We start from the raw sequence: 13584 nt of genomic DNA, 5'->3' as shown, positions 1-13584 counted from the left end.
TGTGGCAGCATCTACAGAGGGCACTGTGGCAGCATCTACAGAGGGCACTGTGGCAGCATCTACAGAGGGCACTGTGGCAGCATCTACAGAGGACACTGTGACAGCATCTACAGAGGACTCTGTGGCATTATCGAGGGGTGTGTTGCATTATCTACAGAGGGCACTGTGGCAGCATCTACAGAGGACTCTGTGGCAGCATCTACAGAGGACTCGGTGGCAGCATCTACAGAGGACTTGGTGGCAGCATCTACAGAGGACTCGGTGGCAGCATCTACAGAGGACTCGGTGGCAGCATCTACAGAGGACTTGGTGGCAGCATCTACAGAGGACTCTGTGGCAGCATCCACGGGGGGCACTGCGGCAGCATCCACAGAGGGCACAGCGACAGCATCCACAGACGGTACAGCGGAAGCATCCACAGAGGGCACAGCGGCAGCATCTACAGAGGGCACTGCGGCAGCATCCACAGAGGGCACTGCGGCAGCATCCACAGAGGGCACTGCGGCAGCATCCACCGAGGGCACTGTGGCACTATCTAAACAGGGGCTGCCCAATCTTGACATGTGTGTCTGCCAAATGCTGCTAACTGAGCCGCCGGACTGCATTTAGCGACACTTAAACTGGGAAACTGGATTGTTGAAAAAAGCACGTGGAGAATTCTCTCAAATTTTAAACCTAGTGGTATTATTATAGTAATGTAGTGTTATAGTACTTCAAATAACTAATTGATTAACAATAATTTTGTATTGTATCAAATTTGAAAGTAATGCGGCCCGTCAACTTCCCATTTTTTCTATATGCGGCCCACTTACACTGCTGAGTTTGAGACCCTTGCCCTATATAGATTCCTTAAGTGGTGTAGTTTCCCAAATTGGGTCACTTTTGGGTTGTTTCTACTGTTTTGGCCTATCAGGGGCTTTGCAAAATCGACATGGCACCCGAAAAGCATTTCAGCTAAATTTGAGCTCCAAAAGCCAAATAGCGCCCCTTCCCTTCTAAGCCCCGCTGTGGGTCCAAACAGCAGTTTATTACCACATATGGCATATTTCCATAATCGGGAGAAATTGTTTTACAAATGTTGGGGTGCTTTTTCTCCTTTATTCCTTGTAAAAATTAAAAATGTCTACGTTTTTTCAGAAAAAAAGTAGATTTTCACCTTTACAGACTAATTCCAATGAATTCAGCAAAACAACTGTGGGGTCAAAATACTAACTATACCCCTAGAAAAATTTATTGAGGGGTGCAGTTTCCAAAATGCGGTCACTTTTGCGGGGTTTCAACTGTTTTGGTCCCTCCAGTGCATTGCAAACGCGACACGGCACTGAACAGCAGTTTATTACAACATATGGGGTATTGCTGTAATCGGGACAAATTGCTCTACATATGTTGGGGTGTTTCTTCTTCTTTATTCTTTGTAAAAAGTTTACATTTCTTTTTAAATTTAGTTTTTTCAGAAAAAAAGTAGATTTTCATCTTCATATACTAATTCAAATAAATTTAGCAAAAACACTGTGGGTTCAAAATGCTAACTATACCCCTAGATAAATTCCTTGAGGGGTGTAGTTTCCAAAATGGGTTCACTTTTGGGGGGTTTAAATTGTTTTGGCACCACAAGACCTCTTTAAACCTGACATGGTGCCTATAATATATTCTAGAAAAAAGGAGTCCCCAAAATCCTCTAGGTGCTCCTTTGCTTCTGAGGCCGGTGTTTCAGTCCATTAGGACACTAGGGCCACATGTAGGATATTTCTAAAAACTGCAGAATCTGGGCAATAAATATTGAGTTGCATTTCTTGGGTAAAATCTTCTGTGGTACAAAACAAAATGTATTACAAATTAATTTTGGCACAAAATAATGAAGTTTGTAAATTTCACCTATTCTAAAGTTATTTCCACATAAATTGACACGTCAGATTTGAAAAAATCGGCTTTGTTCTGAAGGCCAAAACAGGCTCAGTCCTGGAGGGGTTAAAGGATATGTCTACCTTTGCAACCATGTTGTGTTGTTTTTCTTCTTTTCCTTCAGTGTATTTAATATAAAAAATTAAGACATTTAGCAAATAGTGGTGATTAAAAATCTACCGTTTTGTGTTTATTGCTCTTATGCAGACCTACGTGTTTCCATGGTTACAGACTACAAATTAATTTTGGGTCCCATTAACATTCCCAGTTACTTCATGATTTCTTACCTTTGCTACTGATGTGACTGGGCCCTGGGATCTCACAAGAATTTATTTTGTCTTTGAGGGGACTTCTTCTCCATTTTAATGCAGCAATCCTTGCCCATGATTTCTTTAGGCGGACTAAAATCTTGATATTTTGGCTTTTCTTGTCTCTTTCTGCCTCCATTCCACTCCCTCCTCTCTATCCTCTCTGATCTATACTTCTCCATCATCTCCGACTTTACTCTTCAGTTTCTCCTGTACTTCGTTTGGTTTGTCTCCATCCTGTCCACCATAGTACTGGATGTACAGGTCTTCTATGCCGTGGATCAGATCATGAATTTGTTGGTATTCTTGCAGTATTTCCTGTTCCCCAAAACTGTCTGTCACCAGTTCTGTCTCCTTGTCATCGGTCTTGATTATTTGATTTTCCTCCATGTCATCCCGCTTTTCTTTAGATGACACATTGACTGTGTAAAGAAGAAATATATGGATATAGGATAAGAAGTCACATAATAAAGTGTAAGAACTTCTCTAAGCTGTCCATGTATTATAATAATGGCTATTTATCTAAATGGATTCTATGTAATACTGCATTGTAATTTTATTTTTTTTAATGGTGGAGGTTTTGTTTTAACCTATTAACGCCATATATGTATGGCGGATTAGCATTCACCAAACGCGGCGGGTGCCGACTGTTCTATACAGCTAACAGCAAACTGCAATGGCCAGGATGAGAGATAATTCTGATCCTGACCATTTAATTCCTCCAGGTTTTTCTTCTGTGTCCTACTATTTAAGATTTTGTTTGGTTTCATCAAATTAATGTTATTTTTTGTATTAATACATTTAATTTGTTACTCAGTAGGAACATTTATGTTTTACTTCCAGTGGATACAATTCTGTCCATGATAAAGTGATGGACACACAGGTGCATGGTTCGTTTCATTTATAGTATGTGTATCAGAGCTGTGACTTTTAATGATTCCAGCACCTTTGTGTCCATCACATGACCAAGCACTGATATTTTAAAAAAAATTAGCACTTAATTAGGCTATTTCATAGTCATAATAGTTATTAAAATAAACTGACCTGAAACTGGGACAGGAAGGACCACACCCCTGTAGATAGTGCCACACAGCCCCCTGTAGATAGTGCCACACACAGCCCTATAGATAGTGCCACACAGTGCCCTGTAGATAGTGCCACACACAGCCCTGTAGATAGTTCCACACACGGCCCTGTAGATAATGCCACACAGCCCATTGTAAATACTGACACGCAGCCCCCTTGTAGATAGTGCCACAAACACCCCCTTGTAGATTATGTGCTCAGCCGAGCGGTACGGCCACCCTCATGCCGCAGGACCCATAGAGCCGCTATGGCTGCTATAGCAGTAGTTCTGCCTCAGCCAACGATGGTACCCGACATCTAAAAAAAACAGCACAGATATCTGCATTCAGACTGTGCCTGTCACTCTCTTTTATGTGATGGAAAGGCACCAAAATATATACAAACAGATTTCAGACCAATCACATACATACCAACCGTCCCGGATCCGACGGGACAGTCCCGGTTTCTCACCGCTGTCCCGCTGTCCCGGGTGGTCTGCAAAATGTCCTGCTGGGGGCTGCATCAAAACAGCTGATCGCTGCTGACTGCAGGAGCGATCAGAAGGCAGGAGTCTTGCGGTGGTGTTCTCACTGGGATCGATGCCGGCCTGGGAGTGGACCAGTCCAGTCACCTGACCTGTCAACTGACCTCACCGGTCAGGTGACTGGACTGGTCCACTCCCGGGCCGGCATTGACACCAGTGAGAACACCGCTGCAAGACTCCTGCCTTCTTCTGACGGTGAGTGACGTCAAAGAATAGGCTACCTATACCGCTCTCTGCTCTGTCGGCAATGTGGCACTAAGTATAAGGGGGTTGTGTTGCGCTACCTACAGGGGGGCTGTGTGTGGAGCTATCTACTGGGGGACTGTGTGTGGAGCTATCTACAGGGGGGCTGTGTCTGGAGCTATCTACAGGGGGGGCTGTGTCTGGAGCTATCTACAGGGGGGCTGTGTGTGGAGAAATCTACAGGGGGGGCTGTGTGTGGCACCATCTACAGGGGGGCTGTGTCTGGCGCTATTTACAGGGGGGCTGTGCCTGGAGCTATCTACAGGGGGCCTGTGTCTGGAGCTATCTACAGGGGGCTGTGTGTGGAGCTATCTACAGGGGGGCTATATCTGGCGCTATGTACAGGGGGCTGTGTCTGGAGCTATCTACAGGAGGCTGTGTGTGGAGCTATCTACAGGGGGGGCTGTATCTGGCGCTATGTACAGGGGGCTGTGTGTGGCGCTATCTGCAGGGGGGCTGTGTCTGGAGCTATCTACAGGGGGGCTGTGTCTGGAGCTATCAACAGGGGGGCTGTGTCTGGAGCTATCAACAGGGGGGCTGTGTCTGGAGCTATCTACAGGGGGGCTGTTATTGGTGCTATGTACAGGGGGGCTGTGTCTGGAGCTATCTACAGGGGGACTGTGTGTGGAGCTATCTACAGGGGGCTGTGTCTGGCGCTATGTACAGGGGGGCTGTGTGTGGAGCAATCTACAGGGGGCTGTGTGTGGAGCTATCTACAGGGGGGATGTGTGTGGAGCTATCTACAGGGGGCTTTGTGTTGAGCTATCTACAGGGGGCTGTGTCTGGTGCTATCTACAGGGGGCTGTGTCTGGTGCTATCTACAGGGGGGCTGTGTGTGGCGCTATCTACAGGGGGGCTGTGTGTGGCGCAATCTACAGGGGGGCTGCGTGTAGCTATCTAAAGGGGGCTGTGTGTGGCACTATCTACAAGGGGGCTGTGTGTGGAGCTATCTACAGGGGGGCTGTATCTGGCGCTATGTACAGGGGGGCTGTGTCTGGCGCTATGTACAGGGGGCTGATGTGGAGCAATCTACATGGAGGCTGTGTGTGGAGCTATCTACACGGGGGCTGTATCTGGCGCTATGTACAGGGGGCTGTGTCTGGCGCTATGTACAGGGGGGCTGTGTGTGGAGCAATCTACATGGAGGATGTGTGTGGAGCTATCTACAGCGGGGCTGTATCTGGTGCTATGTACAGGGAGCTGTGTCTGGCGCTATGTACAGGGGGGCTGTGTCTGGCGCTATCTACAGGGGGCTGTATCTGGCGCTATGTACAGGGGGGCTGTGTCTGGAGCTATCTACAGGGGGGCTGTATCTGGAGCTCTCTACAGGGGGGCTCTGGTGGATTATTTTTCAATTGACCGGTAGCAAAGTTACACAACTGAAAAAAAAAATCCCCATCATGTAACCCTGCTACCTGTCAATTGAAAAGTCATCAACCACAGGGTCTCCCTCTTGACTTTCATTGTTCTCAGCCTTTTGGTTTGTCCTGCAGCTGCCGCCGTGATGGCGCTATCTACAGGGGGGCTGTGTGTGAAGCTATCTACAGGGGGGCTGTATCTGGCGCTATGTACAGGGGGGCTGTGTCTGGCGCTATGTAAAGGGGGGCTGTTTGTGGAGCAATCTACATGGAGGCTGTGTGTGGAGCTATCTACAGGGGGGCTGTATCTGGCGCTATGTACAGGGGGGCTGTGTCTGGCGCTATGTACAGGGGAGCTGTTTGTGGAGCAATCTACATGGAGGCTGTGTGTGGAGCTATCTACAGGGGGGCTGTATCTGGTGCTATGTACAGGGAGCTGTGTCTGGTGCTATGTACAGGGGGGCTGTGTCTGGCGCTATGTACAGGGGGGCTGTATCTGGTGCTATGTACAGGGGACTGTGTGTGGCGCTATCTACAGGGGGGCTGTGTCTGGAGCTATCTAGAGGGGGGCTGTATCTGGCGCTATGTACAGGGGGCTGTGTGTGGCACTATCTACAGGGGGCTGTGTGTGGCACTATCTACAGGGGGCTGTATCTGGCGCTATGTACAGGGGGGCTGTGTGTGGCGCTATCTACCGGGGGCTGTATCTGGCGCTATGTACAGGGGGGCTGTGTCTGGCGCTATCTACAGTGGGCTGTGTCTGGAGCTATCTACAGGGGGGCTGTGTCTGGAGCTATTTACAGGGGGCTGTGTGTGGAGCTATCTACAGGGGGGCTGTGTCTGGTACTATATACAGGGGGGCTGTGTGTGGAGCACTCTACAGGGGGGCTGTGTGTGGAGCTATCTACAGGGGGGCTGTGTGTGGTGTTATCTACAGGGGGCTGTGTCTGGAGCTATCTACAGGGGGGCTGTGTGTGGAGCTATCTACAGGGGTGCTGCGTGTGTAGCTATCTACAGGGGGGCTGTGTCTGGCGCTAGCTACAGGGGGGCTGTGTTTGGAGCTATCTACATGGGGGCTGTATCTGGCGCTATGTACAGGGGGGCTGTGTCTGGCGCTATGTACAGGGGGGCTGTTTGTGGAGCAATCTACATGGAGGCTGTGTGTGGAGCTATCTACAGGGGAGCTGTATCTGGCGCTATGTACAGGGGGGCTGTGTCTGGCGCTATGTACAGGGGGGCTGTTTGTGGAGCAATCTACATGGAGGCTGTGTGTGGAGCTATCTACAGGGGGGCTGTATCTGGTGCTATGTACAGGGAGCTGTGTCTGGTGCTATGTACAGGGGGCTGTATCTGGTGCTATGTACAGGGGACTGTGTGTGGCGCTATCTACAGGGGGGCTGTGTCTGGAGCTATCTAGAGGGGGGCTGTATCTGGCGCTATGTACAGGGGGCTGTGTGTGGCACTATCTACAGGGGGCTGTATCTGGCGCTATGTACAGGGGGGCTGTGTCTGGAGCTATCTACAGGGGGGCTGTATCTGGAGCTATCTACAGGGGGGCTCTGGTGGATGATTTTTCAATTTACCGGTAGCAGAGTTACACAACTGAAAAAAAAAATTACCATCATGTAACCCTGCTACCTGTCAATTGAAAAGTCATCAACCACAGGGTCTCCCTCTTGACTTTCATTGTTCTCTGCCTTTTGGTTTGTCCTGCAGCTGCCGCCGTGATGAGCAAATGTTATACCCAAGATAGGAAAAGTAACATAAAGACAATATAACCTGATCCAAAATATCTGTAATATCCAGACAGTCTAGAGATCCACAGTGAGAATTTGCGCGTGTTATTTGCAGAAGGATCTGGCCGTGATTTGATGTGTTTATGCAGGATATTGGGCGTGGTTAGGGGCGTGGCTTAAAATGTCCCTCTTTTCCGAATTCAAAAGTTGGGAGGTATGCAATCATAGCCGGCCTTAGATAAGTTCGACCAGTGCGGTCGCACACTGCAAGAGGGGCGCCAGCGAGTGCGTGTATCCTCGCACCGTTACAACTACCAGCGGGGATACACACACTAACTGCAGTCGCCTTTCCAACCGGGCGCTTCTACACTTAGTGGCCGTCGCTACCGCTGTAGCAGCCATAGCGGCTGCTAGTGGTGACACCGGGCATGAGGGCGGTGGCGCCGCTAGCAGCTGCTGCGGCTGCTATAGCGGTAGCGACGGCACTATAGTAGAGCAGGGAGGTATCTCCCTGCTCTGCTATCTACTAGCGTCACTGTAGCTCTCTGAAGGAGCGGAATACCCAGGTGGCCGGGGATTCCGCTCCTGGAGCGCTGCTTGATGTTTCTGTCCATATATGGACAGTGACATCAGGGGAAACTCCTGAAGCGGAATCCCCGGTCACAGCGTTGCAGACACTATGACCGGGGATTCCACTCCAGGAGAAGCCAATGATGTCATGGACACAGACGACAGCAGCTTCTCCTGGAGTGGAAACGACGGTCATAGCGTCTGCAACGCTGTGACCGGGGATTCCGCTTCAGGAGTTTTTCCTGATGTCACTGTCCATATATGGACAGAGACATCAAGCAGCGCTCCAGGAGCGGAATCCCCGGCCACACGGGGATTCCGCTCCTTCAGGGAGCTACAGTGGCGCTATCTATACTGGAAGGGGGGGTGGTTGCTATCTACAGGGGGGCTGTGGGCTGTGTGGCACTACCTACAAAAAAGGACAACTGTGCAGGAGCACACAAAATACCCAGCTTTCCCGGGTATAAAAAAAAAAGTGTGGAAATAAACTAAGATATAACTTTTATTTAATCTAGCTAAAAGGATTAATCCTTTAGCTAGACTAAATAAAAGTTATATCTTAGTTTATTTGCACACATTTATTTGATAGCGGGGAAAGCTGGGTATTTTGTGTGCTCCTGCACAGTTGTCCTTTTTTGAATGTCTATTGCCCGCTAGCTATCAGGGTCATTTCGTAGTCCTTGCACTACCTACAAGGGGACTGTGGGGAGTGTGGCACTACCAACCAGGGGGCTGTGTTGCACTACCAACCAGGGTGCTGTGGGCTGTGTGGCACTACCTACCAGGGGGCTGTGTGGTACTACCAACAAAGGTGCTGTGTGGCACTACCAACCAGGGGGCTGTGTGGCACTACCAACCAGGGGGCTTTGGGGCACTACCAACCAGGGGGCTGTGGGTCACTACCAACCAGGGGGCTGTGGGGCACTACCAACCAGGGGGCTGTGGGGCATTACCAACCAGGGGGCTGTGTGGCACTCCCTACTAGGGGGCTGTGTGGCACTCCCTACCAGGAGTCTTTGCAGCACTTCCTACCAGGGGGCTGTGCGGCACTCCCTACAGGGGGCTGTGTGGCGCCATCTACAAGGAGGCTGTGTGGTGCTACCTACAAGGGGCTGTGTGGTGCTACCCACAAGGGGGCTGTGTGGTGCTACCCAAAAGGGGGCTGTGTGGCGTTACCTACAAGGGGGCTGTCTGGCACTACCTACAAGGGGGCTGTCTGGCGCTACCCACAAGGGGGCTGTGTGGTGCTACCTACAAGGGGCTGTGTGGTGCTACCCACGAGGGGGCTGTGTGGCGCTACCCACAAGGGGCTGTGTGGCGCTAACCACAAGGGGCTGTGTGGCGCTACCTACAAGGGGACTGTCTGGCACTACCTACAAGGGGCTGTGGTGCTACCCACAAGGGTCTGTGTGGTGCTACCCACAAGGGGCTGTGTGGCGCTACCTACAAGGGGCTGTGTGGCGCTGATGGTCATTTTACAGTGAGCGGTGGGCTGATGGTCATTTTACTGTGAGTTGGGGCTGATGGTCTTTAAGTGGTTTCCGCCTCTGACCTCCAATTGAAATTAATAGGAGGCAAAAAATACCTGCAGCGCTAGTTTGGAGCTTTTTTTCCTGTGTCTTTTGCATTCGCTTCAACAGCTTAAGAAAAAACACAAAAAAAAGGTCAAACAACGCTGTCAGTTGCTGAAGGAATTTTGAGGCAGATTTTTTTTGCCTTATAAAAAACGTGTGTGGACATAACCTACGAGTGTAGTGCTTGTTCATAGTAGTTTTCTGTCTTTCTCAAAACAATTTTTGGTAGGGGGACCCTGAGGAAATTTTATTTTTCCAGTGCTGCCTCGAGTCCGAAAAGGTTGGGAAACTCTGTACTAGGCTACAGGGTCCCGTCATGGAGCAGCTCAGTCCGTCATGGGATCGGGGCCTAGGTGAGTACTATTTTTGTTTTTGTTTGGGGGCACTGTCTACAATGGGGAGGTGAGGGGGGCTGTATGGCACGATCTACAAAAAGGAGGTGGGGGATTATGGTACTGTCTACAGGGAGGCTATATGGCAAAATCTACAGGGGGCACTATACTGTGTGGGGGCCACTAAGCGGACATTATATTGTGTAGGGGTACTACAGGTGGCATAATACTGTGGGCACAATTAGAGGACAAAATACTGTGTCCTTGAAGGGGTTGTAATATATAATATTATTAAATATTATTATTATACTGTACGGGGGCACTAAAGGGGCATTATAATTTTTTATGGGGCATTTTTTTTAATGATGGGGTGGGGAGCCGAAAGATCATTTTGCACAGGGCGCCATCTATCCTAGGGCCGGCCCTGTATGCAATCATACCTAAATCTATATCTGAACAGCGGCCTGAGTTGGCTGTTTACGCACGCACGCACACACACTTTTTTATTAGTGTGTTCTTCCAGATGTTTTTAGATCGCCGTTCACATTCTACAATCAAAGTAATAATGGCGACCAAAATTTCTCACCATGTCACATAGATTTTCCGATAGATGAGATTGACTTCAATTAGATCAAGGCCAATGCACAGGTTACAATTTTTGTTAAAATCTCATACGAGATGATTATTTATTGATTTATCAGATAGCTTTGTATGAACAATCAATTTTACAAATGATGAACGTCTTGGTCGTTAACCCATTTACACACGCCAATAGTCATTACAATCGCATCTTTACTTTAAATTTTTTTGTCGAAATGTGAGAAATGTGTCAACTGGCTTTCAGAAATCTGTGTGTAAGGCTAGATTCACAGTGCGCATGAAACCTCGGACGTGAAAAACTGCAGTGTATCCGTGCTGCTTCCTGCGGGACGCGTTATCACGCATCCCCCATTGACTAGAGTCTAAGTGCAAAAAAATAGGACATGTCCTATTTATTAACGGACCCTTCACACGGTCCGTTGAAACAACGACCGTCTGAACGGCCCCATTGAATTACATAGGTCCGTGTGACGGCTGTTTTAACGGCCGTCACATGGACGTATTACACTTTTGTGTGAATAAGGCCTAAATGCAGCCTATACATTCTGAAGAATGAGGAGGTGCACTTTCTTCTACTGAGGTTATATTGGGTCATCTACTAAATAGAGGGGCATACGCAGAAATCATAGTGTCCCAAAACAAAACTTAATATGGCCCCCCCCCCCCCCACTGAGAGCTCTGATAAATTCACACATTTTTTATTAAGTTGATATTCACCTTTATTTTATAAGAGATCTTTATAGTGGAAGCCCTGTAATTAATACTAATGCACTGTGTACGACTTATCCAAGTATCTAACTCGTAAGTTGGAAAAAGTAGAATAAGTCTGAACACAATATTTTTCTATGTATTTACACCAGACAACGGGCATAAATACATTGATAAGTTTACCCCAAACAGCTTAAATAATTATAACACACAAGCTGCCTACCGTCACCACTAGGAGGAGACTGGTTAATCTGAATTCATACAGTTACCATAGAAATCAATAAAAGCTGTAAAAATCTATATAATTAGTGTCCCTGTTCATAATTTAGATTTGATCGATAACAGGTGGATCCTGGCCCGCCGACACTGAACCCGTCAGTCCCCCGGACTTGACGGATTCAGGTCTCAGCGCACGATACAGCTGCTATGTATACAGGATACAAAGAAGTTGTATCTCCAAAAGTAAATTTTTTTTTAAATAAAAAGTATTTACAAAGTTTCATAACACACACTAATAAACATTTTTGTATAAAAAAAAAGAGGTGTACATAGCCTTAAAGATCTCTCCCCCTCCCCCACCACATATCCGCTCTCCTTCCTCTACCCCTCCCTTCAGATATCCTTTTCCCCCAGTTATCATCCCCCTAGTATAATGTCTTCTTCAGTGTCATCCACCCTCCATTATTATCTCCTACCCACTACACCATCATCTCCCTGTCCCCATTGTCATCCAACCGCCCCCCCCCTCCCCATAGAAAGCAAGTGTCATAACCAGGACTGTTTGAGCCTCTGGACACTGAAGCACCACATTGTATCACTAGCAGCAGCTCTACGACGGCTCTCATCTCCTGGGCTGCGTATAACGGGACAATAATCCTGTCTTCTCCCTCTGCTACACAGCCCGGGAGATAACAGGTAAGAACTGCTGCTGGTGATACAAGAATATGAAGCAGAGCTGAGAGTGTATAGTGCCGACATGCTCATTATTGGGGGGATGTGATGTGAGAAGGCTCCGGGCAGCAGCAGCCTAACAGACAGACATTACATACTGTACTCACTGTGTCAGGAGTCTTCTGCTGCTGCTTCTTGTCGCCTCCACTGCATTCAAACCTCCCGCCACCTTCATGACGTCTCCTCCACAGGCGCTGTCACGCCGCTGTGGAGGAGAAGGAGGGACGGGCACTATGTGAACAGCGGGCCCTTATGATTTTACTCTGATGCAAAGAACGGGCCCCGGCTCCGTGATGGGACCTGTTCCTTTCACCAAAGTGAAATCATAAGGGCCCGTGAGCAAATGCATTCCGGCAGTGGAGCACGGGCCCTCGTTTTTTCACATTTTGACCGTGCCCCTGACAGCAGTACCTCCCTGATGGCGGCCATGCGTCTCATCACTGATCTGACTGTCTTACTCAAATCAGCTGAGGCTTAAAGGGAACCTGTCACCAGCAATTCACCTATTGGACTTTACATATCCCTCACTGGCCGCTGCTATCAAAAGTTCATTGCCGTTATCCCCTCTCCTAAACTCCTCCACTGACTGTAAATAATGGTCTGCAAACATTTTGCGCCTTTTATCGTAATAATCCGGTGTCCCTTTGTGTGCACACACCAGAAGAGGACGTCAATGCACAAGCACAGGTTTTTGTGTGCTGGGGAAGGTGAGGAGCTGTCAATCAAAAGTAAGGAGGCGGGGTAAACTCGGGAAAGACTTGAGGAATGAAGATATTACTCTTTTATGCTCATTAGCATACGGTGTGGGAACACTAAAAAACTGAATACTAAAGCTATAGAGCCGACTAAGAAGACAATTATAGGTTATATAGAAAGGATTTTTCACCCACTACCACCATGTTATGCTGGTTTTATAGGTGAAATGCTGCTGACAGGTTCCCTTTAAGACTCATTTACACAGCCGATTTGTGGCTCCGCATTATATGGTGCAGTAACCGGGCTGTCATAGAGGGGCATGAGGCCACTACCGCACTTTTGTATGCCTCTGATTTCAAATGATGGAGCTTACGACTATTTTATTGTTGTTGAATTCTCACAAGCTCCATTGGACATTCAGAAAACATTGTTCCTATGGGAGAATATGAATATACATCCTGAGTCCAACGGAGCCTGCTCTACCGTGTCCAGTCCCAGTAACATCAGTGGTAATGAAATGTATTGAGAAATATTGTTTTGTTTTTTTTTAATTCTTTATTTTCACGACCCAGAAGGTCCATTTTCATAGCATAAGGGTACAGGATACAAGAATCAAGAAATAAATACCAAGGTACTTAATATGAAAAGTAAATCAGAGCAATAAGCCCTATACATACAAAGGATGTAAGGCAAAATACAAATACCCCAGAACAGTTGGAAAGAGAAAAAAAATAAAAAACTCCAAGCTACAAAGCAAATAAAAAGACTAGTAGAAAGGAGAGAGAGGGAAGAGTTTAGGGCATCAGGGTGTAGCATGTCGCATCTTGACAGTAGACTCTCAATCAGGCTGTTGGTCAAGATTCGTCATACGCAGGATATCTGTGTATGAATCAGAGCTCTGAAAATCCATCCAAGGAGCCCATATTTGAAAAAAACTTCTTATATGGATAATGGAGAGAAGAGGTTAAGTCTTCCATGTGCATGAGATCATTGACCT

At 47.8% G+C, this 13584-nt stretch overlaps 1 protein-coding gene across 2 annotated transcripts in view; it reads right to left on the bottom strand.

Moving 5' to 3' along the window:
• Nucleotides 1–2274: 2274 nt before the first annotated feature.
• Nucleotides 2275–13584, bottom strand: part of TEX26 (testis expressed 26) — an 82589-nt gene continuing 71279 nt past the window's right edge. Inside the window, exon 7 of one of the 2 annotated variants that reach the window (XM_075851690.1) lies at nt 2275–2632. In XM_075851690.1, the coding sequence (XP_075707805.1) occupies nt 2379–2632 (254 nt within the window). In that variant the 3' untranslated portion in view covers nt 2275–2378. The remainder of the gene's footprint in view (nt 2633–13584) is intronic. The other variant, XM_075851687.1, reaches the window with a different exon arrangement.

This window comes from Rhinoderma darwinii, chromosome 2 (genome assembly GCF_050947455.1).
Source record: "Rhinoderma darwinii isolate aRhiDar2 chromosome 2, aRhiDar2.hap1, whole genome shotgun sequence".
Lineage (NCBI taxonomy): Eukaryota > Metazoa > Chordata > Amphibia > Anura > Rhinodermatidae > Rhinoderma > Rhinoderma darwinii.
The sequence above is the reverse complement of the archived record's forward strand: the minus strand, read 5'-3'. Positions and strand labels throughout refer to the sequence as shown.